The 26,622-nt window shown below is 45.3% G+C and overlaps 1 protein-coding gene across 1 annotated transcript in view; it reads right to left on the bottom strand.

Moving 5' to 3' along the window:
- Nucleotides 1-26,622, bottom strand: part of SPOCK1 (SPARC (osteonectin), cwcv and kazal like domains proteoglycan 1) — a 505,689-nt gene that overhangs the window by 3,841 nt on the left and 475,226 nt on the right. Inside the window, exons 7-9 of the mRNA XM_080804507.1 lie at nt 12,039-12,155; nt 8,391-8,612; nt 3,693-3,755 (exon numbers count right to left, since the gene is read on the bottom strand). Coding sequence (XP_080660633.1) covers nt 3,693-3,755; nt 8,391-8,612; nt 12,039-12,155 — 402 coding nt within the window. The remainder of the gene's footprint in view (nt 1-3,692; nt 3,756-8,390; nt 8,613-12,038; nt 12,156-26,622) is intronic.

The raw sequence follows: 26,622 nt of genomic DNA, 5'->3' as shown, positions 1-26,622 counted from the left end.
GTTGAGGTTTGTTCTTTTTATATCTAATTTGTGTTCAAAGTAAAAAATGGATGCTGAATTTTGTCAAATGTATTTTCTGCATCTGTTAAGATACCAGATTCTATTACTATAATGTATTTTGAACCATCCTTGCATCTCAGGGTTAAATCCCATTTGATCCTTTTCATGTACGTCTGCTGAATCAGACACTTTGAGAAAAGGGCCTAGAAATAATAATATTATAATAATGTGTGTGTATGTATATATAATATAAATAAAACAATATTTATTTGTGTATATAACAATATAATAAGCCAAGTGTTCTAATACATGCTGAAATTTGAAAGCCACAAATTTATAACAGTCTTATATCTGAAGTCACATTCCCACTTATAAATTCGTAATAGTATTTGAGCCTTTCCAATTGCCAAAGAGTTGTCTATTTCATGGTTTTCTACATTAGTCTTGATTGTTCCACTTCATAATATTCCTATAAAGCTTTTCTAATTAGAACTTTTACTTTTTTTTTTTTTAATGCATTTGAGGGTAAGTTTCACCTTAGTTGCTTCCCTCTGATTTTGGTACACAAATTTTCATTTTCTTTTACTTCTAATTGTTTTGTTGTACTTTTTTAAAATTATATTCTCCCCCTACCCCCTCCATGTGTGGGGTTTGGGGGATTGTTTAGTTTTCTTTGGTGGCGTAATCCAAAGCAAATATTCCATTGTGTTTGAAAAGACAATACATTTCATGATTATGTACAGGAAATACATATATATGAATGCTAATTAATCAGGTTATTCATTTCTTCTACTTGAGCTACGTTTCAAGAGGTATATGTCTGATAACAATTGTAGGTATGATGATTCCTTCTTGTAATTCTCTTTCGTTTTAAAGTTGCAAGCATACCATAATATGGTGAAAGAAAAAGGAACATTTCAGCACCTCTTTGTTTATAGAATTGTTTATAGAATTCAAGACAAAGCATTTGCTAGATCAGATTTTTATGAAAAGGAGTCTTTAGTATCTTTTAGTTTCAACTTGTAGTGTGATGGTTTTACCTTTACCTCTAAAAGTAAAAATTGGTCTCATAATGAGTTTTGGTCCATTTACATTTCTTGTGATTACAGATATGCATGTTCTTCTTTTTCCCCATTTTGTTTAAATGATCAAGATTTTAAGTCCATCTTTTTCTTCTATAGGTTTAACAACTCTATAGTCTATTTCCAGTATTGTTATGCCTCTCTTTCTCTGTGGGAAATTCAACAATAAGAGTTCAAGTTAATCTAGGTTTTCTTTTCTTCCAGAATAAACTAGAAGCTTACCACCTTTTATCCTCACTACCCCACAACAGTCTGAAATTCTCATTCTTGCTCTAGAACATTTCTATAGGTCAATAGCAGCCTGTCTTCTTTCTTCTCCACAACTGGATCTAAATAATTCCTTCTGGGATTGTTTCATTTCTATTGAGTAAATCCTTCGGTGGTATTTCAGTAAGTCTGGGGGTAGTAAACTTAACTTACAGTTTGAGAATACCTCTGTCCTCACACTTGAATGCTCTGTTTCTCAGAGTGTGTGTGTTTCATAATTGCATATTTATCTTCTATGGGGAAAATACTCCTGAATGTGACCGGAGTAATAACACTGGTGTGGAGGCAAAGTGTTTGCTTACCTCTCTGGCTTTCTGCTCCTTAATTTATTTCAAGTAATAGACTCCAGAAGGAAGTGTAGCATGCGAAGCAATGGTTTTACTCTTTTGAACTGGATTTAACCTCAGATCCTGCTGATTGTGGCAACGACTCTTCAACACCCTGGTCACCAGGCTATTCTAAGATGACCAGGCTCTCATAGATCAAATAGATAACCACAGAGGACCATCCTAAAGGATAGGTAAGTCTGCTGGTGCCCACACACTCAGAATCTCCGCCAATGCACAGCAGGAGGACAGAAAAGGAAAAACAACAGATGATTCCCATGACCAGAAGGCAGAGAGATTTGTGAACAGATTCTCAATCAAGGTCTGCAAAGGAGATGATTTCTAGAAAGCTGGAGAAATGCTGACCCCTCTCCTAGTGCTGCCGCTGGAAAACAATAGCACTTGATAGACAAAAAAGAAAACCGGATCCTGGGTTTAGCCTCCAGGCTGGTAAGAAGCAGGTGTTGCTCTAAATCAATAAGGTAACAGAATTACCATTCTTCCTAAGGAGGCAGTAACTATAACTGACGGGAGGTTGCTTTTTAAATTCAAATGCCCCTGAAAACACATGTATTATATTAGGAGATGTCCCTATGAAAAAAATAAGACCGCAAGAAGGTCAATGATATTTTTAGGAGTCAGCCAGAATAATCTCTGGGGAGATGTGATAGAGTAAGCTTTAGAACTAGGTGGGATTCATGATAGAACAAAGATAGGCACTTTGTAGGGAAGAGAGAAGATGAGACATTTTATCTCAGACTCCGTAACTTATAAATGTCTCATTCATTATTAAATAACAAAGCACTCAGAGGATATCCATAGCCAATGAAAACAAAATTTTAAAAATAGATTTATACTATTCTCTACCTGTGCACCTTAGGTACAAAACTCAAATCCCAAATACTCGCCAGCATGGAGACATCACGTAGGTGAGCACAAGGCCTTGCACTGGAAATACCTACGGAAGGAGGGAGCCAGCCATTGGCCTTCACCCCAGAAAGATGCCTTTGTCTTGTTAGAACCTGGGTCCACCCAGGTCAGAATTACAATTTCAGGGTTCTTTCCTAGTTGAACAGCAGGCATTATCAGAAGCGGGACATCTGAGGCAAGCCAGTGAATACCTTTCAAAAGAATGAAGGAGTAGCTAGCTATTCTGAGGTGACCCAAGAAGCAGTGGAGGAGAACCTGCCAGAGTTCACAGACGGCCTACTTCTGACAAGCTGCAGCAAACTTAACGTTTCCTTCCAGTGAATAGGTACACATCTGAAACGGCAAGCTGCTTAGGCAAGGCACCTGCTTCTTACGGCCTAACAGGAATAATTCTGAATTCCTGTACTGCAGCTGTCAGTTGTCTTTTTAAAAAGCAAGTAAAGCAACACAGACTCCTTTTTCGGCCAACAAATGAGCCTTACCACTCTCTACAGTGGCTTGGTGTGAATGCCAGGAGGCCCCTCGAGTGCTGGAGAAGGAGGACATGCGGCTGCAAGGGAACACCTCGACAAGCCGGCCTTTGTTACCTTTACCTCAGCCACAGCTTGGCAGGTCCAGGAAGAAAACACGGTTAACATTCAGACAGAGAAATGCACGCTGTCTGAACAGCCTTATGCTTTCCTCTATGGATTATTATGCGGGTGAAACCAAGAAATGCATTTAAGCACACTAAAGTCTTTGAGCCAGAAGAGGGCCCCAGCTCATGTTCCTCCTTGCACGGACAACTTAATCTGGGGAGTAATTTGGAATTTCCAGACCATGTCAGGGAGGAGTTGGAGGTAGCGATGGTGCTGGGGCCCCGCCCACTAGTCCCCCCCCCCCCCCCCGCCCCAAGGGAGGAGGCAGCATTTCTCAACCAGCTCCCTCGCCTCAACTTACCTCTGGCCAGCTGTCTGGGGATGAAGGGACGCGTTTCTTTCAGGAAACGCAGGTACCTAATTGAATAACCATTGCTGTGGCTCAATATTACAAGAGACATGGATGGTTTAATTAGTTGTTTAAACGAGTGACACGAAATTGTACTTACCCAGCAGGCTTTTCCCCTTGCTCAGCTTCTGAATCCTGTTCATTTCATTCTGGCAAGGGAGACCTAAAAAATAATTTATGAAAGTCAGTTTCCAGATGGTGTGGGACATAATCTCTAATGATTGGCTCCACTCTTGATGTGAAATGTACACAATGACACACCTGGGACTGGAATTACTCCATATGCTGTTATTATACAGCAAAACAAATTCAGGCCATTAGTGTTACTAATTAAAAAAGAAAAAATCTTACACTGTGAGGTACTTAAATAGTATTTGGGGGCTACCTGCATTGTATACTAATTTTTCTGCCCACCCTCCACTGAAGCAAATGCCAGGTGCCAACTAGGTGATCTGGCAATAGACATTTTAGTCAGCTGAGAACCAGGATCAAAGCTTCCTAGTGGTTAAATGTTCTGAATGCAACACAGGAGCCACGAACCAGAGGGAAGGTGACAAATACTTGATGTACCCTAGGCCTTGCTGTAGGACAGAAAGAATGGTTACTTTAGATTTCCTGGCTCAGTACCCCAGGATAGGACAACACAGGCCTCAAGGGCCAACTCTGAAGCTATCCGAGATACGTAGAGAGGCAGCGAACAGAGAAAAGGGAAACCTTAATTCTCAGCTCTGCCACCTCACAGTGGAATGCTTTGGGCAAATCTCTCTCAGCCTCCAAGTCCTCAATTATGAAACACCTGTTGTGGTGAAGGACTGATACAGTGGGAGCCACATGGCTAAGTAGGGCATATGGGAGTGCACGGTTCTCCACTCTGGAGAACTGACCCCATTCTGAGCTTAAAGCAAGATGGCCACACCCATCTTGAGTGTTACCATGACTTGGCCGTGCACACCCTGTGGCTTGGCGAGGTTCTGCTCTGTGCTCAAGGGCCTTACACTACTTCTGTCCAAGCAACTTTGGGGCCTGTAGTAAGTACCCGAGTACCTCTTTACATCTATTACCCTGTGCATTGCACACCACACCATCTTGCTGCTTGTTCCTTGAGGAAAGCTAATAAAATCTGGTTACTTCTGGGGTTAAGGTGCTGAGTATAGGAGAAAGATGCCAACTGAAAACAAGGAAAAGGGAAATAGATTCCATCTTTGAAGATGAAAGGTAGCATTTACTAGGATACGGGTACCAGAAAATGTTCTAGAACTTTGTCTTAATCTTTATAACAATCCCACAAAGTAGGGACCATTATTATTCCTATTTTGCAACTGGAAAGGGTCATCTCTGTGTGAAACCACAGGCATTTGGAAGACTATTCCAAGACAGTACAAGTCACTTTCATTCACATAACACTGTGTCAGTTCCTCAAACTGTCCCACGGTAATTGTAAAAATTCTGCTTCTTTTTCAGCAAGGAAACGTGAATCAGGCTGAGACATACAAGAAACTGCTGCAAGAAAAACAGTGAAGAGTTAGACCAAACTCCAGATAAAGAATTCTAACAGAAAAAACGGCTGCTGAGCAGATGACAAGAGTTACCAAAGACTCCTCCAAGTAGGCAAGGTGGCTTGTGAAAAAGACACTGTGAGACCAGAGCTCAATGCAGATACAAAGACTCAAGGATAGAATTAAACACATTAAACATTAAACATTAAACATTAAAAGGAATGAAGGTTGTATCTGAAGCAGAACTCAGGCTCAACATCGAGGTTACTGATGCTCCTGCAAGGAGAGTAATCAAATGGAACCAAAGTTTTAATTCCACAGCATAAAAATGCATGACATGTCCCCAGGAAAAGGGCTACATATAGACTGAGCCAAACTAAGACATGTCCTAGGAAATGGTTTCCATTATTGTACAGCTAAACCCAGTACTGGGAGAATCATGTTTAAAGATAGCAGTATAACAAACTCTGGCTCCAGGAAGTTCTACTTAGCACCTTACTGTACTAAAAAAAAAAAAAAAAAATTTTTTTTTTTTTTTTTTTACAAATATTCAACTGTTATTTTAAGGGATCTAATTCCAGTGAGAATTTTTGAAAAAAAAGTTCTAAAACCCAAACAGAACACTAAAAACATCAAAACCAGACAACAAATAATACTACCACATGGAGAATTATAAAGTATGCTCCCAGACTTTCTGGGGCCTGAGAGGGACTCAGAGGCTTAACTGTCAATTATCTACACATTTATCCTAACAAAAATACCACGTATGGAATACCTACGGTCTACAGCTAAAAGAGTGCCTTGGAGAAGAATTTCAGCCTTGAATACATACATTAATCAATAGCAAATAATGAAGAAACGTGAGTTCTGGGTCAAGGAGGGAGGTGGTGGGAACCCAACCAAAAAAGAGAGGGTAATGCACACAATGAGAAACAAAAAAAGAGCCACAATGAATGGACTTTAATTGTCCTTGATTCAGCTCTCCTGTGTGCCATGTAAGGGGGTTCTGGCCTCCTTCAGCCATTGCTCAAAGGCTGGCCCAGCCAGGGACATCCACATGGCACGGTAACCACCTCTGTCCCATGGTAAGGACAGCAGCCTTCCTCTCAAGGTCCTGGCGCTCATAGCTCTGAGGGAGATGCTAGCATGAGGCTTAGCTTACTTATTCAGGTTAAACCTGAACTCTGGCTACAGTCACATGAGGTTGTATAAACTCAAGCCCAAAGCCATCTTCATACCCAGTACTGGATGACCCCAGGTATTTCTGTTAGGATAACAACATGGCTATTAGTCAACACTGATTTGGAAGGAGCAGCTGCCAGGATGAGAAAGGAGATAGAAAAAGAAAAAAATGATCACTTTGCAGAGGATACGATGGCACACCTGAAAAAAATCAAAGGAAACCAACCAGAATAATTATTACCAACAAAAGGAAAATTTAGTAAGGTAGCTGTGAAGAAAATTAATCCTGAAACAACCCCCAGCAAGGAACTACAATAGAAAAAAAAATCAATTTCGTTTACAAGGAAGATAAATACAAGGGAAGTATAGTATCTAGGAGAACAAAACTTAAAAATGTATCTCCGTTGGTTGACAGATGCTGTCCTAGAGTCAAAGGATTCAATATGACCTAGCTATCAATTCTCCCTAGATTACTCAGACCCATAACAGTAATCATAAGACTATCCAGGAAACCCTGAAGGATGAGTGGCAGGAGAGGGTGGCCCCACTAGATGTAGGAACAGACAAATATACATGAAGAAGTTTTATATACAATAGACGAAGCATTCAAATTAGAGGAGGAAGATGGCTTAGTTACTAAATGACAGGAAGGTAACTGAACAACCCTCTCCAGGGGTCAGCCCCTACCTGACCACACACAGAAGAAATCTAAAGCGATACAGGATTTCAACAGACAATCACCCAACCAAAAGGTACTAATGAAAACACAAACACAAGAGAATTGCTTTAGTATTTCATGGCACAAAATACCTTTCTAAGCCTATGGTAAGCCTCATGGCTTCTAGAAAACCATAAAGGATGGAAAAAACTTTACATTATTAAATTGAAAAATTTCTTCCTAGCAAAAATGCACCAAGTCAAAGTTGGGGGATAAAAGTATTTGTAAGACATGTGACCAGAACAGTACTAATGTCCACCATTCAGGGAGAATCCCTAAAAACACACCAAAAAGGACACACAGAGACCTAGGTATTTCTTGGTAAGAGTAAAAATTAGTACAACCATTTGGGGAGGGAAATGGGAAGTAATACTTAAATTAAAAATGCACAAGCCCTATGACCAGTAATTCTGCTTTGAAGAAAGTATCTTGTAGTCCTACCAACAGATACATGTACTTGACACTGAGTGCCCTTTGCAAAGATTCACATTTTCTGCTCTGTGTGTACAGTGACTCTGAACGCAGAGAGGCATAGACATGCATATAATTTTAAAATTATAATATTCATAGCCTTCTTCCGTTCCTGCGGGTGGGTTCCCCACAGCCATGCTCAGAGTAGATTATCCATGATCCCAGACTTGAGCTGAGCCAGCTTGGGGACACGGGACTGGGATTCAGATACAAGCCACTCTCTGCTAGTCCAGCTAGCTGTGGATCACCACACCTGGGTGCACAAGCCCAGGAAGCTAAGCCAGACCATGCGGCACCTCCCAGAGACTCTGAGCTCCTGCCTCTGCATTCCTGAGAGGCTGCAGGGGAACTCAGTCCTCTGACTTGCCATGATGTGAGATACTCCTGCGTTCTTTCCCCGTACTCCTCAAATGTGGTCTCTTTTGTAAGTGAGCTGGAGGGTATAACCAAGAAATCCCTGCCTATGAGATTCAGGAGGAAGCTGTATTTACCCTAGAGAGGCTGACAAGAGGCTTTTCTCTGACAAGAGGAGACTTCGTGTGACCAGGGGCATCACGGTACTCTGCTATTTGTACGGTATTCCTCACAGAAAGGATCGCACAGTGACCTTGGGAAGGATGTAGCAAAGGTTTCTACATCCACTTTACAGATATAAATGCTGAGGCATGAGATGGGTAAGAGATTTCCTCCAAGGGGGAGTGAGGTAATGGGCCCTTTTGTTATGCTCTTGGGTTTTCTAATATACAATGATAAAAATAAGTGGGAAGAAAAGAGCCTTTGGGTCTGGCATTCTGTCAGCTGACTGCTTACTCTCTGTGTCCTTGGCCTGATGACTTCCACCTGCCTCCCTAGTATGTGATACACAGGCCTTCGGTGCCCTGTGTGGCTGCCCTGAGCATCAGGAACCACCCCCCCCCTTCCTCTGCCTCACCTCCAGGCTTCTGGAAGCAGTAGCACCACTCATTGTTGGAGAGCTTGCCATCCTTGAAGGAGTCACAGGAGTTGAAGAGAGGCTTGATGCAGGGCTCATACTTATCCAGGTAGATGGCATTGATCTCTGAGTGGTCAAGCAGGAGGTCATAGTTCATGTCCAACTTGTTGAACATCCAGCCCAGGGAGTCCTTGCAGATGGGCAAGATGCTAGTGTCGAATCCTGCAGAGAGAAGGGCGCACCTCAGCGGCCATTAAGCCTGGTCTGGGCTGACACAGGAGGAGGCCCAGGACCGCCCCCACAACTCCTCCTCTCCTGAGACACTTCTCCTCCAAGGGTCAGTCTCAGGGGCACCCTACTAGAAGATACTAATGTTGGAGTAGGGGTTTAAATAAAATATTTTAAAATGCTCTTAAACAGAAGTCAGCATTTGAGGAAATTATGTCCCAAAGGGAACAAGTCCCCCACACTAATTTATCTGGGATGTAAATATGAGTTTTCATTTACCAGACTTGCTTAAAACAGGGTATGCCCAAAAGGAAGAATACAAACCTGGTGAGTAAAAGAACTTGTAATTCTGCGAAATACGCTTTTATATTTAGGGGAAAATACCTGAATCACCAAAACAAAAGAAACTATTGTATAAAAAAAAAAAAAAAAGATGGCAGTGAAATGAAACTATACAGCACAATCCAGAAGCACTGATTATGTCCCAAAGGACTGTTAAATCCAAGCTGTCTGAACATTAACGGGAAAACTAGCCAGGTATCTGCCTCCGTTCCCATTCTTCTTTTCAGCCGTCCCCTCAAGAGATACATGATATGGAATCCAAATTGACTCAGACAATAATTTCTTTCTTATTTCCCTGGGGGAGGAGGGGTAGTTTTCTTAAAGAATTATTTGTTTCCACAATGGGAACTGTACACACTAGAATAATAACACTTTGCTTAACACTCAGGATATTGAGTCTACTGTAGACAACCCCCAGAGAAGGCCTGCCCCAAATCTAAAATTGGTCTTGCTTTCAGAATCAAAAGCACTATGCACTTTCAAGTTGTTCCATAAGTTGGATTGGTAGAAATGGTTTTATTTTCCCAGGAAAATTACTGTAAAAGTTCATTTTTCTGTTATTTAAGGTAGTCCTCTAAGCACCTTATTTTTAATTATCTCACTGAATCCTCCCAAGAAGCCTCTAAAACACTATATTCCTTCTACTTTACAGGTTGGGGGGAAAAGCTCAAGGCTTAAGTGACTTGCTCAAGATCCTCTAATTGTGGAGCTGGGCTTCCCAGGCAGGTGGCCCTGGCCTGAGTCTACATTCTCAGTCCCTTTTCTCCTGGGGCTGCCTGTGCCTCCCATGATCCTCCTACCCTGAGGACATCCCGCCGGCGCTGGGGCCATGCCTGAGGATGGGCAGTGCAGGGAGGGGTGGATACAGCAGCCACAGCTGAGGCCCTGATGGGCTTGACTGCCCACACCCTGCTCAGCAGGTTTCTGTGCAAACTACCAACTGTTGAAAGCCTTGGTTTCCTACAAAAGGGTCTTCCCTGTCCAGAAACCAGTGAAATAAGTGTAGCACCTCCACCTCTGAGCTCTTCCAGAACCCTCTGCTTCCCCTTCCTGTCAGTTCATGTTCCTCAGATGCTAAGCTCCTTGAGGGCAAACACCATGTTGAGTAGCCTCGGCCCATGCAGCCATGTAGTAAGGGCTTAGTAAAAGCATGTGTTGAAAGAAGTTCTTTAACTATTGCAGAGTTTGGCCCTTCAAACATAAAAATCAGTTTTTAAATTTATTCCCACTGATACCTTATAACATGTCTTAGAAAACATTCTCCTTCTCAAGGGAGACTAGGGGATATCATGTGGCCTCTTCTTCGAAGGTCATGACTGAACCATCTCTACGATGGGGATGTCCTTAGGGGCTGCTGAGTAAAGCAAGATCATTTACTCTGACACTAAAAGGCCCCACTATTTTAGATGGAATATTTTACGTAATATGCATCAATTTTATAGGACATTAACATCTTAATACATGACCAAGAGAAGCTCACTGCTCACTGACCAGCCAAGAGACATGCCATGCTGGTCGGGCAGTAGTCTGAAGGTCAAGCCCTACCTCCCCAACACCCATTTGGAAAGTTCTAAAGAAAAGGCACCTGCATCTGGTATCTAGAAGTGGGGGGCGGAACAGAACAGCCCTTCTAATTGCCCCCAAGCAGGTGGGATTTCTAATGCCCCATGCTTTCCTCTTCACAACTCCTAAACTGATAAAAACATCTCTCCTTCCTATGGCCTTATGGGCTAATCAAGCCTTGCTCCTTTTTATTCCTTTCATGGCAGTTGCTTCAGGACATCAAACCTAAAAGCCTCTTTGGGAACTCAATGTGCTTCTGGCCAAGGGCAGGTCTTTTGCTAGCTCCCCAACTGTCTGCAGAAGGAGTCTCATGGGGCTGGAGGGTGTAAGGAGCCACTCTCTGCACAGCAATCTGCTCTTCCTGGAAAGGTTGTTCATAAAGCCGAAGGGCCTGGCTGCTCCAGGAGGATCCCCAGGAAAAGTTCCTCTAGACCATCTGTGAATTAATTGTCCACAAACTTCCAAGGAAGCCTCGGCAGGAGGCTATCTTCCTCCTTCTTTCCCATAGACTCAACCACCTGAAACCACTCTGTGGATAATTAGATCCTGAGAAGCAGACACCATCTTTCCCTTAAACTGTAACATCCAGACTAGCAAAAGAATTGTCCCCTAGATCAGTATTCTCTACCAGTATCTACAGCTACCAGCCACAAAGAATAACCCGTAATTAGGGTGATCATTCCGACTCTGGCCAAAGACCAGAGAGCGGTTGAGCTCTGGATCCCAACAGTTGCCAAAGTCCAGATATTTGAACAACTGTGTCGTTAGTTAAGTCATTCTGAGCAACTGGGCCACAGCGTGGAGAAGCCTACTGCTCATCGTTTTTGAGTTCAAGACAACAAGAGAGTCCATCAAGGTACAAAGGTGCTGGCCCAATCTGAGTTTTCTCTTTAGTTTATGAAGAGGCTCTGAATACGGGCATTGCCAACACACTGATGGAGGAGGGGAGACATTATCCAAGATGTTCGGTACAGAGTTGCTTATAAGAGCTGAACATTAGGAACGACTTCAGTGCTCCAAAATCGAGGCCTAATTACATACATTCTGTCTGTAACTTGAAATTCTCGGTGGCTATGACATAGTGCAACACTACTCAACACAAGAGGCCAGAGCATGTTGCTGAGTGACTGACAATCGTCAGACAGTGTGGTGTGTGCTGTACACATGTACAAAGACACAGATTTTTTCCTCCTGTGTGGCAAGGAAAAAACTTCAAGTATATGCCACAACATGCTTATGGTGGTTAAAGTGGTGAATTTTTAAATAGCTTTTTGTATTTTCCAAAGTCTCTATACTAAACACATGAGAGTTTTGTGGCCAGACTTTAAAAAATTAAGTTGTTACATGGAGGAGGGGGAAATGCTTGGGAATCAAGAAAATATTTTAAGTGGTATGCATTTGACATAGTGTTTCTTTGATTACACCAAAAGGCTACTGCTAAATCAACACTGTCTAGTAACTAAGGAAATGTGGTGCATAAAATGGAATAAATTAGTGAGAGCAGAGTGGTCTTACTGCCTTGGGCTGCATCAGAGCTGGTGGGCTTGATGACCCTGTTGGCATCCTCGTGAAGGGCTCCAAACCAGTCTTTCAGGCGGGACGCAAGGTTCCTCAACTCCTTATCTGTGCAGGCTGCAGAAAAGCAAAAGGAAGAAACAGTGAGTCCGCCGACTTTCTCCTCTTGTTGGCTCTCGACATGCAATGCCACCCGCAGAGCCATGCTCAAACTAACCCCCCTTTCCAAACATGGCACAGCGCCTTCCCCACACTTGGAAAACCACCCAAAGATGCTGCAGTCACAGGGAAGGAACTTGACAGGAAGCCGGGACTCCACAGGGTAAGCAGCATTGCTCAGAACTGAATCTGGACTGCCTCTGAGATGGTAAAACCAATGCTAACAGTTTCCCAGTTGTGCAACCGGCCTCCAAAGACTAACAGATCTCTCTTGTTAACCCGACAGAACTCGCTAGTACAGTCTGCTAGAGATCACATTTTCCACTAAACTCATGCCAAGAGATCAACACTCAGGAAGAGTAGATGTCCTCAGCAAGAGACTGCCTGGCACACCAAGAGTTCCCAGTAACAACAATCGATTTTGCTTTAGCCCAAGGTTGGGATTTGTGCGTGTGGCTTATGCTGCTGGCCTTGTGGCAGGCAGACTTGACTTTCCCCTAGAAACAGATGCATGCCACCTTCAGCAAGAGTCCTTTCTATTGGCACAGAGCCCATCTCTGACTATGAGGCTCACCTTTTAGGGTACATGATAGGAACTGGAGCCAAGGAATACTGCATCTGAGAACAAGAAGAAACCCCAAATGGGATGTTTGGGTAGGAGGGTTCATACTCTGTGAAGGTCTCCAAGGATGTGGAAGTAAGGCTTGAGGGGGAAAATCCCCAAAGGAGGAACATTGGTGTTGGAAATGGGGCTGATACATCCTCATTCCACATATTACCCTACTTCTGGGTATAAAGAATCCTGATGAAGGATCCAGACAGTGACCCACCTCTAAGAGGCAGAAAAACCAGCCTTTAGCACCCGGAGGGTAAGAAACTGGAAACCCAAGGGACCAAAATCCCAATAAGAAGGGACAAAGACACAAACCCACAGTGGTTGCTTTTCCCAAATTCTAAACCCACAGGAGACAGCACAGAAGCCAAGCAAAACACCATTATAGAGCAGAGCCAAGTCCTGAATATCTTACAGAGCTGATGGGATGTAGATTAAGGCTGGACTCTACCGGTCTAGAAAGACTGCCAGCATCAGGCTCTCTACTGAAAGGCATGGGGGCAATGATGAATGAGCAGACAGTCTTGCCAAAAGTCCAGTCCAAACTTCAGTCAATGCATACTCTCACTGAATTGAAGACATCAGCCCCCGTCTGTCTCCCAAAGAAGAGAATAGTACCATACAGATCTCCCCCTCATTTTTACAACCCATGTTTGCTTTTAAGAAAGCCCACCTTTAGCTAGCCTGGTGTATGGAACTTGACCAAAAACAGAGCCAAACCTCCCAGACCTCGGGTGGAAAGGTCTTCCTGACTCTCCATTGGGGGGGCAGGGGTTGGTAAGCAGACCCAGACTGAGTCTGTGGAGTGTTAGTGCTCCCCTAACCACTCTCCTCATTCCAGTCAGGATCCAGATCTACACCCTACCAGGCATGGAATGTACGCATTCTTTATATGCATGCTATTAAGGACCTCAAGATACTTAGCCTTGCTTTTGACAACCCGGCCATGAATCTAATCTTAAGACACCAGCCAGGAAATGGTACCCAGAACTGTCTTCACTGGCTGCAGAGCATAAGAGCTCTGGGCTCACAGAGCCTGGAATGACTCCCAGCTTTACCTGGCTGGGTGACCCCACAACTTCTCAACTTCTCAGCACCTCGGTGTCTCCTCCATAAACCCAGGATACCACTATGTGACCATGAATTAAACCAAGTATATGAAGGACTTACAAAGCACATGGCACATAACAATTATTCAGCGTGTGCTAGCTACGATTTAATGGAAGGTTTGCAGGTAAGCTCAGAGCACTCATCACAGCACTCAGAAAACCAGGAAGACAAATGTACCTCCACGAAACTGGCTTTGTCCACATAAGAGACTGGGGAAAATGGATACTTGTACGATCTAGTCCAGTCATTAGCCAGATGTGCCTATTTATATGAATAATAATTAAATAAGTAAAATACTTAAAATGCAGTGTTCTGATCTCACCCACCCCCCTCATGTGCCGAACAGTCACCCATGGGTGGGGACGCCATGGGGGACAGCACAGCTACAGAGGGTTCCCAAGTGCCAGAAAATAGCGGATGACATCAGTTATCCCTTTGGGAACTCCAACTTTTTGGAGGTTCATCATGATATCCTAATATCTGATACCTCTACTCCTTCCCTTTGGTGTTTTTTCAATTTTGTGTGTTTTAGAGAGAGAGAGAGTGTGAGCACATATGCACACGGGGGAGAGGGGGAGAGAGCAAGATCTCATGACCCTGAGATCATATGACCTGAGGCGAAACCAAGAGGCAGATGCTCAACTGCTCAACAGAATGCCTCTCCCAGCACCCCCCCCACCCCGCCCCCGCCACCTTTGGTGTGCAAAGAGGTGCTGAGGAAGAAGATCCCACACCTGCTCAAGCCGCGAACCAGAATCTCCTGCTAAGCCACGCACATAGCCAGGAGGGGACCGGGACTCATGGGCTCACCCCAGGAGCAGATCCACACGGACATGCCAACTGACAGCCCCAACTCGGAAGCTCAGGATAGAGCCCTCACTTTCATGACTCTTCAGATGCCAAGCAGCTCGAATCGAGAGAGGATGTGGTCTGTTTTCCTGATGGGAGTGGGATGTGGGCTCTAGAGTCAATCTCACATTTGAAAATGGAAAATTAATAGCATCTATTTCTTCTCAATTGCCATGCACACCATCTATTCTAAATGTTCTCTGAGCAGAGAAAATTGCCAAGTCAACTTGCAAAGGAAATGAATCCCCATCTCACACTGCAGGATAAATTAGTCAGTCATGTTTAACTAAACCCTGACAGATGTGCAGGTAATCTATATCTTTAGAACACTGCTGAATTTCCCACAGGCTTTCCAAAGTACACAGGCTCTGGATGGCTGATGGAATCAGGCACTGGAATCTCAAAAGAGCCAATGTGTCACTCAGGGAGAAGTGCACCAGCAAGACGCCCCTGGCTTGGGTGGAGAGAGATCAGAAAGGCAGGACAGAGATAGAAGGCACTCAATTAGTGGGCCCTATTCACTCGCTGTGTCCTCCACTGAATGGTCCTCATGGGGACAAAGTCCAGCCCAGCTGGCCTGGAGCTAGACACATCCCAGAGAAAAAAATAAAGATGACAGCCTGCACAGCACTGTTTGTTCAGATTGGGGATTCTAGCCACAAAAGACACGCTGGCAGTGAGTGGGGGGGTTGGGGAGGGGGGGAGGATGCCTGCCTTTTAAGGGTCCTATCAGAGCCCCTGATAAAGGGATGAACGGGAGGATTGATGTTTTCAGAAATGGGGGACTCAAAGAGTACCTCCCACACACTCAGTTCCTTCCTGGGGAAAAACAACTTTGGGGGAAAAAGAAAACCTTTATAAAACCAAATCCACCTGCCCTTTTCACTTGGTGTCCTGAGGTGGAGCGATCCTTGTGATTTCTCAAGAGGGGGATCTGAGCTCTCCTCTCCTCCTGGTGACAGAAGCTGGTACTCAGGCCACCAGCCTCAGCATCCTCAGAAAAAGAGAGTGTTGTCCTGGGAGAGGACTCAGTTCACAAAGGCTAGGACCTGATCCCCTGGGCCACTGGGTTACCTTCCAGAGTGAATGAGGCCAGCCTGTCCTCTTGTTCTCTCTCCTCCTACCTTCCACACGAGTGTCACTGTCAGCCTCCTGTTCCTCACAGACTGTGTGTTGCCTGCTTTTTCCCACAGGTTACTCCCCACCTTTTTCACAGGATCTCAGTCTGCTCCGGCATGGCTGGAGTGTGGGCCGCATCACCGCCTCCCCTGTGGTCGGCAAATGGCACTACTGGGCCCTCCTGTCTGTAGGGCACACACCTGGGAAGTGTCCCGGATCCCTACAGAAGGTTCCCTGCTTCTTGCTGGCTCCACTGTCTCCACTCCCATCATCCCCACCAGAACCTCCCACCAAGAAGGCTGGATCAGGATCCTAATTGATCTCCTGTCTTTTCCCCACTTTCCCCTTCTCAGAGGCTCCTCAACCCTCTGCCAGCAAATCCGTACCCTTCATGTGGCCTGTGTATTGATCACGGTGCCCTGGGCCACCTCTGGTCTCCCTCCTCTTTCCTGGGCTCTGGACCTCATCCTCACTGTCCTTTCCAGATGCTGCTCCATCCTGAGCACCCTACTCTCCTTGTCTTGCTAATGCCAATTTCCCCATCAGATCTCACGGGAGGATTTTCCCCTCTTAGGGACTTTCAACATCTCGGTCCTTGGGTGGCATTCATCACACCCGTACTTTCTCCTTCATGGCCCCTCTTCCCCTCTAGAGAGTAGCAGCATAAAACAGCCCCGAGTCAGGCTCAGCTCCTAGGGTCCATCATCCTGGGCAGCCCGTACCCAGCATGAGGAATGCTCTCGACACATACTTACTAACTCTACATAACATGGCCCTCTTGTTGCCTTTTGCAAACTTCAATTTATCCGTCTGCAAAATGGCATAATAAAGCTCAGCTCATAGCACTGTCGCATGGAATATGGTTATATCTGCAGAAGAGAGCTCACAGCTCCTGGCGTATAGCAGGGACTTAACAAATTTATGTTGTTCTTCCCATATCCCAACTGTCTGCATAACGTGTGACCATTTTATCTTCGCGCACTTCTTTTCAAGCCTCGGGAGATGCTTGTGATACAGAAAATAATATCTCTCCTTTACTTATTTTGTAGGTGGGTCAGTACAAGTCCACAGGATTCGGCTTGCAATAGATGTCTGCCTTCTCCTGAAGAGAAAAGCTGCACGATGACTTCCCTTCACCTGTATTCTCAGCACTTACCAAGGGTGGATATATAGGTTTTCAAAATGTATTAAAAGGAAACGGGAATGCACGAACAGCCTGGTTGCAAGCTCCCTAAGTCGCACAGTCATCTAGGGACAGCGACAGGATCTGGATCCAGGCTGTTACTTGCTGGGTCGCCCCTAGGTGCTGGACCAGCTCCCTGCATTGACTGGGCTGGTGGGGAACCAGTACTAACTGAGGCAACTAATTGACTGGGTCCATTTTCTGGGTTGGAAAAAAATCAAAACATCAGGCCCTCCCACGTAAAGGGAGCTCTGCCAATGATGCACGTGAGGCAGCCGGCTGTACATTACGGGGATGAATTCAGGCTCTGCCTTCATTAGCTTTGGCGTGAGAACAGCGGTCCTGCGGAAGGAGCGCGCAGCCTTCCTGTTATGTTCCCAGGAGCATGGATCACATGTGCAGCCGCTGGGGCTTCATTAGAGAAAAGTAGAGTGCCATTGCACATTACTCCAAAATGTACAAAAAGACAGCTTTCTCCCCCAGGAAAAGCACAGCGCTTGGGCAGAGAAGGGCCCAGGTAATTTGGTGCTCTCCCAGTGGACTTCTCCTGTCTGTTTGGAAAATATGAACAAAATGCAATAAGCAAGTGTAAATAAGGCACACATGGCCTCCGTAGAAGGGAGACAGCCCAGGGAAGAAAACGGGATCACTTTTCCACCTGGGTACCATCTCTCCACTCCGCCCGAGGTCTGGAGCTTTAAGGCGCTTGGGGCTAGACTGGATCTGAATGCAGACAGTGTTCAAACAAAACAGGAGAACAGAATGAGTGACCCAAGTGATGGGCTTGAAAAGGAGGCACTGGTGTCAATACAAGAGGGCAGAGAAGCTGTCCCAGGGTTTCTGCAATCCGGGTGAGGCCCTGAGGAAGGAAGAAAGGATGCTGTCAGCTATTAGCATCTGCTTGTGGGGCAGTGAGCCTGGCCAGTAGGTCCTGAGGGAGAGGGAAGGCTGCTTCTCAAGCACCAGTGAGGGGTCAGCCTGCCCCTGGCCACCATGGCGCCATCTTCCCCGTCTCCTTCAGACAAAGCCAAGGGCCAGCAAAAAGCTGGTGAGGAAGTTTCAAATAGGTAATGGTTCTAGAAGGGGGCAGACAGGAGCCAGGAAATCCAAGCTTCTTTGAAAAGTGCTCCCAAAGGTGGGAACTGGTCTTTCAGGCTGCTCTTGGCTTACTGAGGACTCAGAAGGATGAGGACCGTCTATAAAGGCCCCTGGAGGATTAGACAAAAAGCCAAAGGCAAGGAGACAACCAGAAGGATAAAACATACTTGGATGATAGAAAGTGCAGGTAGGGACAGAAATTCTGTATTCACAGCTAGAGTGTTAATATCTAGTAGAGTGAGGTGTGTGTGTGTGTGTGTGTGTGTGTGTGTGTGTGTGTGTGTCTGGATGTTAAAATCCTACCTGGAGCCCCATTGAACACCCAATTGGGGCTGTTTGAAAATGGCAAATCCAACAGGCAAGCATTGTAGGCCACCTGTAAACCTCTGCCAGGGCACCAATTACTGGCAGACGCTTGGCACTCATGAAATCCTTCAGCTAAAGAGCCAAACAAGGAAGCATACCACCTGTCACATGGACCCACTGCCTTCTGCCACCCAGGCCTCACCCAATGCTTAGCTCAGGGTCCCGGAAGAAGTTAGTATGAAAACAGCTAGAATTTAATTTAAACTTTAGTGCCTCTGAAAGTAATTAAAGAGTTGGGCCAGACCAGGGGTTCCCTCCGGAGCAGGCTGGGAGGCCTTCTCAGAATTGGAGACCTTTGAAAGTAATCTCCTTCAGCCCTCCTAGTGCTGTTGTGCTTAATTACTTAGAACAACACTGCATCAGTGCGCAGTGAGTGTGCGCATTTAGCATCTCCTGTAGGAAGTCCAGCCGAGCCTTCTTCAGGGCAGAGATTAGAGGTGAGCAGAGCCAGGATGGGAGTGACCACAAGGACGCCGTGTCATCCTCAGGGACATGCAGGCTCCTCCTCCCGAGTGGGCCTGTGGCAGCATGCTGAGCACAGTGGCCCAGGGCTGGGGATGTGTGTTGAAATGATAAGCAGCAGTGCTGCCCTTTTTTGGGAGCTTGAACAAGCAGGAAAGGGAGCAAGGCTCCATCCCCCGGGAACATACGCTCTAGTAAACTGGAACTCACAGAGGGGAGGGTTGATTCTAGCTAGGTCTGCTCAGCCGTGCCAGCTGCGAGCAGACGAGTGACTATTCCCATTTGCAGCTTCCTCATGGGCAGATGCAGCACAGGGATCTTGGAGCATCATGGGAAGACTGCACTGGAAGGCACTTAGCACTCCGGAGCTCCTGGCCCTCGTACGGTTGGTGTTTGCGGACACGGGGCAGCCCTGTGATCCACCAGAGGGCAAAGTACGGAAATCAAGATCACACGTGTGGCATTTTCAAATCAGATGTCTCTCTGAAGCTAGCCAGGAAGGTGTGATCTTCCTCTGTTTTTTCCTAGAGGTTGAGTGACATCTCCAAGGTCCTACAGATGGCAAACAGCAAAATGGAGATTCAAATCCAGGTCCCTGAATCTGAAGGTCACTTGAGGGGCTCTCATACCACAACCCCAGCTGCCTGCACCTGCTTGTGCTCCCATTCCCTGGCAGGTCTGGAGCCTCTTCCACCAGATAAAGATCATGAGGTGTGCGCCTGAGCCTGAGCAGACTGGCACGCCCTCCCCTGCATGCAGACAGGCCGGTGGTCCTATGGCTGAGTGCCCAGGCTTGCGGGTCTGACAGCCCTGGGTTGGAATCCCAGCTCTCAGTGCCTGAGCTGTTGTTCTCCACCTAAGTCCCTGCTCTTCTCTAAGCATCTTTTTTTTTTTTTTTTTTTTTTTAAATAGGTAAGAGAAGAATCCTAAGAGTATCAACCTCACCTAGTTGCCCTAGTTGCGGTGAGGATTTGCGGGGAAGATTAAGCTTTCAGAAATCCAGCAGGCAGCCACGCCCACCTTCCCTTCTGAGGAACTCACAGAGCCTGAAGTGCTTATGCCTGGGAGGGAATGGGTAATCAACTCCAGCCTAAGCCGATTTGGTGACCAGAAAGACAACTGAGGCTTCCCCAGGGGATTTCTACAGCTTAGATGAGGTGAATCCCATTTCTAATTGGAGATCATCTAACAGAGATCTGAACCAGCTTATACCTGCTCAAATTAAATTGCGTTATTACATGTAAATCCAGTTTTTACTTTTCAGGGCCTAAAACACCAGCCTATGTGCATGTTCTCTTGTCCTGGGAGAACGTACCATTCTGAAGCTGAGCAAAGGAATTAGGGCCTCCTTATTCAGAAGCTTGCTAATAAAGTCCTTCTTAAAAAGCAGTCTTTGCAAGAGCTTAAAATACTGACATGAAACTTGGAGGAAAATGAGTTAAACTAATTAATGGTAGAACCTACAAGCAAAGATGGATAAATTTCTCCATTAACCCCATTACAACTATCCTTAGTAACCCGATTTGAGGAGACTTTAATGTTTCCCTTGATTCGAGTGATAATCCTTCATCTGGAAAAAGAAATACATTTAGAACTTACACAACATTTGTAAATGTGCATTAGCAGAGTAACACTTATTTTTCCCACTGAATAATCTAGAGCAGGGAGGTTAGCTAGATGAAATAAGCTTTTAAAGCTTCAGATAAAATCCATAGCCTTTTCTATACTGCAGGGCATTTTAAAAAAAAAAAAAAGGTGGAAGTGCAAACCATTGGTTGGAAATGCCAACCCTGACTTTCACCCTGTGTTTCCTCAGCATGGGGTAGGCTTTTCCTTACATGGGAATCTGGAAAAGATTAGCAGTGCTGTAGAAAACAGTTTCACTGCAAGGCCTCATGGCCCTTGACTAATAAAAACACAATTAGAGAAATGACAACTGCTCTTTTCACCTAAAATCAGCAATGGCAGGTGCTTTGGGACAAGCTTTGGGACACAGGCTCAGCCTAAACTTCTTCGAGTAGCAGCAGTGGCCAGAGCCCTGGAAAAGGGGATGGGTTGGTGATGTCAGTCCCTGGGTGGGTCATCCCGCTGAAAAGAGGCAGACAGTTACTTTGGATTTCGTTCATCTAGTAGCTCAAGCGACCGATGACAATCTGGGAAGGCTTCCAAGAGGAGGCAGGACTTCAGCTGAGGTTAAGTGCAGGAAGGACTTAGAAAAGGAGAAGATAGTTCAGAAAATAGGTCTTCGAATAATGGGGAAGCCGATTTGAATGAAGTGACTGATTTTTTAAAGCTGATTTATACTTAAGATTAGCTCTGCTTGGATTCAACACACCAACTTTAGCATGAATAGATCTAATTCTAAATTACAAACATATATAAAAATCAAACATATAGAAATGCATATAAATGTAAAATGCTCTGTATATCTGTTTAAAGATATTCCAATATATTAGAGATTATATAAATGCTTAAATGCATTTCAAGGACCATCTTCTAACCAAGTAGCACTGACAACACCGGGACTAATACACTAATATATAAGCCTAAATCTGCAAGAGGTTTTAGAGACAGAAGCAACCCCCCCTTTTTTTTGAGAGAGCAAAAGCAAGAGCAGGAACAGGGGGGAGGGGCGGGGGGAGGGGAGACTCTGAAGCAGGCTCCATGCCCAGTGCCAACCCTGACATGGGGCTTGATCTCATGATGCTCAGATTATGACCTGAGCTGAAATCAAGTGTCAGATGCTTAACCAACTAAGCAGAAAATGTTGTTTTAGAGCACAAAGAAGATGCATCTCTACACCTGCTTGGCACTTTGTGTCCAGTTTAACCCGCTCAAATTCAGCATTCAAATCTGGGCATTATTGAATGTAATTTAAGTTTTTATGTTTTTCACCACCTAAGGCATCAGTACGCACCTGTATGTTTTTACTCTTAAACATGAAATACACTTATATTGTTATTTAATGGGCCAGTAAGCCACAAAAGATTGGTGGAGGACATGAACGCCAAGCTTCGGACTGGAGATCTGATCCTAATGGTCTAGGATGTGTGTGGAACCTGGGGCTGCCAGTGTACCTTCGTTCACAATTAGGTTGGCGACCAGGCAGATCTGGCCAAATACAGAGACAAATAAGCTCTTAGTTTATTTCCTCTCACCACTGCTCCCTCTCCTCGACCAGAGGGGATGGTGACATGGGTATATGGACTGATGGGACGTCCCCCTTCTTGTGACAAAGGTCCAGTAGCACCTCCGGGGCTTCCAGAGTCTCAGGTAAGAGGGCAGAGGTTGGAGCTGGGATTGAAAACTCCCATGTGGGACTGAGGCCAGAACGCAATGGTCCTCAGGATGCCTGGAGAAGACATGGCCTGGCATCTTCACTTTCATCCTTCTGGTAGACAAACTGACAGAAAATCCAGAGAGATACAGCAGAATCTGAGGAGGAACTGCCTCCAGAAACCATAAAGGGTGTCTTAAGCTATCCTAAATCCTGCCAGGTTCAATGTTTGACTCACTGGTCTTCTCACCCTTCAGACTGTGTAATGCACTCTAGATTTACCTCCACTCCAGAAGCCTGAGGGCACGAATGGGTATAGAGACCCAGCGAGAAAAGAAGATGGTATCCCAGCCCCACAGGACCTCCTGTGGGTTCTGAGAGGACCTTGTACCTGGCACAGAGATGCAACAGTAGCCACTATTATTTCGAGAGCTAGAAAGACTGTCTTTGATCAAAATTGCCTGTTTAGAGACCTAGTATCTAACAAGGCAGCATGACAAAGCTAGCAATATCCCTCTTCCCCTCCTGAATATCATATAATCAATAATATAGACAGAATAAAATCATCAACTACACTTTTACTAAAACTACAAGAGAGACATAGAATCCCTAACTTCCAACAATATAGAAGAAGTCACCCAGACAGAAGTAAAATGTCCAGGGCCAATAAAACCAAAACAAAACCAAAACAAAACAAAGATATGTTTCTAACAGGCAAAGGGCTCCTCCTGAAGTCATAGACCAATATTTCCTGCCCAGTAAGGACTAAGGGATCTAAAGGAAAGGATGGGGTAGAGATCAAGCAGCAGCTGCACAGGAAGAAAAATCAATAAAAAGGCAGAAAAAGACTGAAGTGGCCTACGGCAGCTGGTCTCAGAAAATGCCCACAAAATTGTTCTTTCTATAGGCAAGAGGCTCACTTCAAAGTTCAGCTTCAGTTTTAGCAAAAGAACTGGAGAAAGGATGGGCCGAGCTGTTTCATAGAAAAAGATTAAAAAAAAAAAAAAAAGGCGCCAAACCCACACAGAGCAGCCATTTTATCAGGAAGCCCTCTTTCACGGGTGACTCCGTGAAGCAGATGCTTTTGTACCTGGAATCTACAAAGACAGATGGGTTCCTCCCTTCCATCTACTGCACTCCCTCTGAAACCGGAAGGCCAGTCAAGTCTAACTTATTCCAATAATATGTATATATATTTTTAAAGCTGCTGGCATGTTCATTTATATAATACATGAAGAAAACGGAAAAGATCACCAAAACTTGGCACGGAACACTCAGCAGGAAAGTTGGAAAAGGTGAAAATGTGGACCAAGTATGATACCATGAATTAAAGTGAAACAATCATCTTTATGAAGAAAGAAGATTAAACAATATACAAGAACTCACAGAGGAAGAGACACGAGAGGAAATACCATTTATCTGAGAGAGAGAGTGAGCATGCATGGTTAGGGGGAGGAAAAGAGGGAGAGGGACAAGCAGACTCCGTACTGAGTGTGGAGCCGGACGCAGGGCTTGATTTCACAACCCTGAGATCATGTTCTGAACCAAAACCAAGAGTCAGACACTTAACCCACTGAGCCACCCAGGCACCCCCCAGTTGCTAGATAAGTTTTGACTCCAAAATCCCCCTGTGGGACTTTACTCTGTAAGTATGCATAAATGTGCATTTGAAGTAACCTATATATGGCTATCCATTACATTACTTGAAATAGCAAAAGGCTGAAAATAACTGAGATATCTATGGTTAAATCAATTATAGTACATCCGCCCGAAAAACTGTTAACAGCTACATGTATGAGACCCAAGGATTTCTGAGATAACTTAAGTTAAAAAACTGAAGTGTATCATATGCTACTATCTGTGCTAAAAGGGAGAAACTGAGAAGCTGAACTTGTTACTTCAAGATACATCAAGAACCCTTCAAGGATATACAATAAACTAGTAAGAATGGCCTGTTTTATGGAGAGGAGCAGCTGGGCAGGCAGTAGCCAGAACAGGAGGGAGAATTCCTGTATTCCTTGAAATACTCTTCCGTTGTGATGTCAGTCTGTACCTCCTTGGAAAATTAAAGTCTGCTCCTTGTCTGTCTCCCCCACAAAGCCCTCTGTCTCCTCGGCGCTGGGCCCAAGGCCCAAAACCACAGGTGTCCAGGTGAGTTTTGCTGACCGGAAGAACACATGAACAAAGCAAGGAACAGATGCAGTGTTGGGGGAGGGCCCCGAGGTGGGAAAAGGCTCCAGTGCTGTGACCGCGGGAGTCCTGGGAGCCGTGCAACTCAGGAGAGCGCGTGCCACCCCATCACTTCCAATGCCACGTGCTAACGTTTCCTTTTTAACCCGAAGGGGGAAAGCAATCCCTAAACTCTGGATTTTTTAAATCAACACAATCTATGTGTTAGTCTCTATCCTGCCCTGTGATCAATTCCAGCCCTCCCTGAGTCAGACACTCCGGGGGATGCAGAGATGATGAAGACGCTGCCCCTGCCTGGCGCGCAGTCTCCTCTCTCCTTATTTGTAAAAGGAGAATGTGTTCCCTCCACTGAGTTGGTAGAATTTTAATGATGAAGACCCAAGCTGCTTTCTCTCCCCAAACACTCTTTCCTGGAGAACCAAGGTTCGGTTCAATTATGTGTTCATCTGTAGCATATTCCCAACACCCTCCAGAAGGACCTGACTATCCCCCTCTGGGGCATACCCAGGGCCTCCAACTTCCGGTTCCGCTTTTCCATGCTACGCCACAACCTGTTTCGTTCCTTCTGGACCTTGAGAGCTGACGTGGCAAGGATTCTGTAGTAGTCCCGAGTATAATTATCCCCAGTTCCTGGCAGAGTGTCTGGTTACCAATAGGCAAGGACGTATGTTTGCTGAGGCACCACGAAAATAACAGGAGTACCCGGAGCTCTGTGACAACAGTGCCCGCACCACCCTACAAACACCAAGAATAAGCATGATGAACAGGTCAAGTAACAAAGTGGCTGGTCGTGTGCCACTGAGGATGGATGCAGGAGAGAGCCCTAACTACTACCAAGACAAGTAACTCCCAGTCAAAAGAAGGCCGGACTGCGTGGGGGGAAGCGGCAGGAGACACGCACGTGAGCCAGACTCAATTATGGCAAGTGTATGTGGAGACACACGCTGTGTCCGTGAAGCCTCAGGATGCCTGGGAAGGTGATCCTACTCTCCGCTTCACATTGGAGAATACCAAAACAGTCGTGTGGGAGACCTTGCCCATTCTCACCTCCAGTGACCCCAACACACACAAACACACACACACACACACACACACACACACACACACAGGCCAAGGCTGGCATTTGAACCCTGGAGCGAATGACTCAAGCCATGCTCTTCCCTCTACCTACGCTGACTTGCTTATGGGAAAGGATGGCCTGATTCTCCCAGCACAAATACCACGCATACTCCCTTGCCCCAAGCAAAGGAATTATAAGGAAGCCTGGCAGCTCTGAGTTCAAGGGTCCATAGGCTGAAATGAGGCCCGTGGGCTTCCAGACTGGCACTAACCCAACTACGCACACAGCGGCCTACAGCCAGGCTGGCAGCAGCCAGCACTCCCTGGCATCCCATTTTCCTGTTTCTTTGTATGTTGTGACTAAGGGATGCTCGAACGAGCCCACACACCTGGCTGGTTTCACCACTGGCTTCTCACTCCTGTCTGCATAGTTACCAGTAAGTAATTTCGTTTATCTGTGTCTCCGTGAGCTTATTTGGAAACCATGGAACGCTGCTTACAGAAAATTAAGCTTCATTTTCTTTAAGCACCAGCCACTAGTGCAGGCAGGAGATGGTGATTTGGAGGTAACTGGCTTATGCATATGCAAACATGATGCATTTAGCAAATTATGTAGACTTCACACTTCAGAGCACTGAAGAAAACAAAAGTACCTCCGAAAGAAATTCTAGCATGACAGAGTCATTCTGAAAAGAATAGAAAGACATTGGTTTGTGAAAACTGTTGGGACTCAGATACGGATGGAAATAATGGTTTTTGATGTGCAACATGGGGTGGCCACAAGCCCACTGTGAACAGGTCTCATTTTAAGCAGTGTTAAGGCATCTCGAAGGACTTCTAAGAATTATAGCCCACGGCATGCCTTGAGATTGAATTCATGGTGTGATGAGGCTGCACATTTCCAACTCAATTCCACTGTGACTCTTCTGCCTCACACAATTTCCCAGCATACGTTTTTCTTCTTGGGCCTAGAGAGAGAATTCTAGGACAACCTCGAGCTCAAACAGCATCGCAACCATTGAACCTGCCGTCTGGGACACACCCACCCCGTTCAGCTCCAGTCTCTTCCAAGATGTCAGTGGCAACACATGGTGCTAGA

This window comes from Martes martes (assembly GCF_963455335.1).
Source record: "Martes martes genome assembly, chromosome: 5".
In the NCBI taxonomy this organism is placed as follows: domain Eukaryota; kingdom Metazoa; phylum Chordata; class Mammalia; order Carnivora; family Mustelidae; genus Martes; species Martes martes.
Note: the sequence above shows the minus strand (reverse complement) of the source record. Positions and strands in the feature narration are given on the sequence as shown.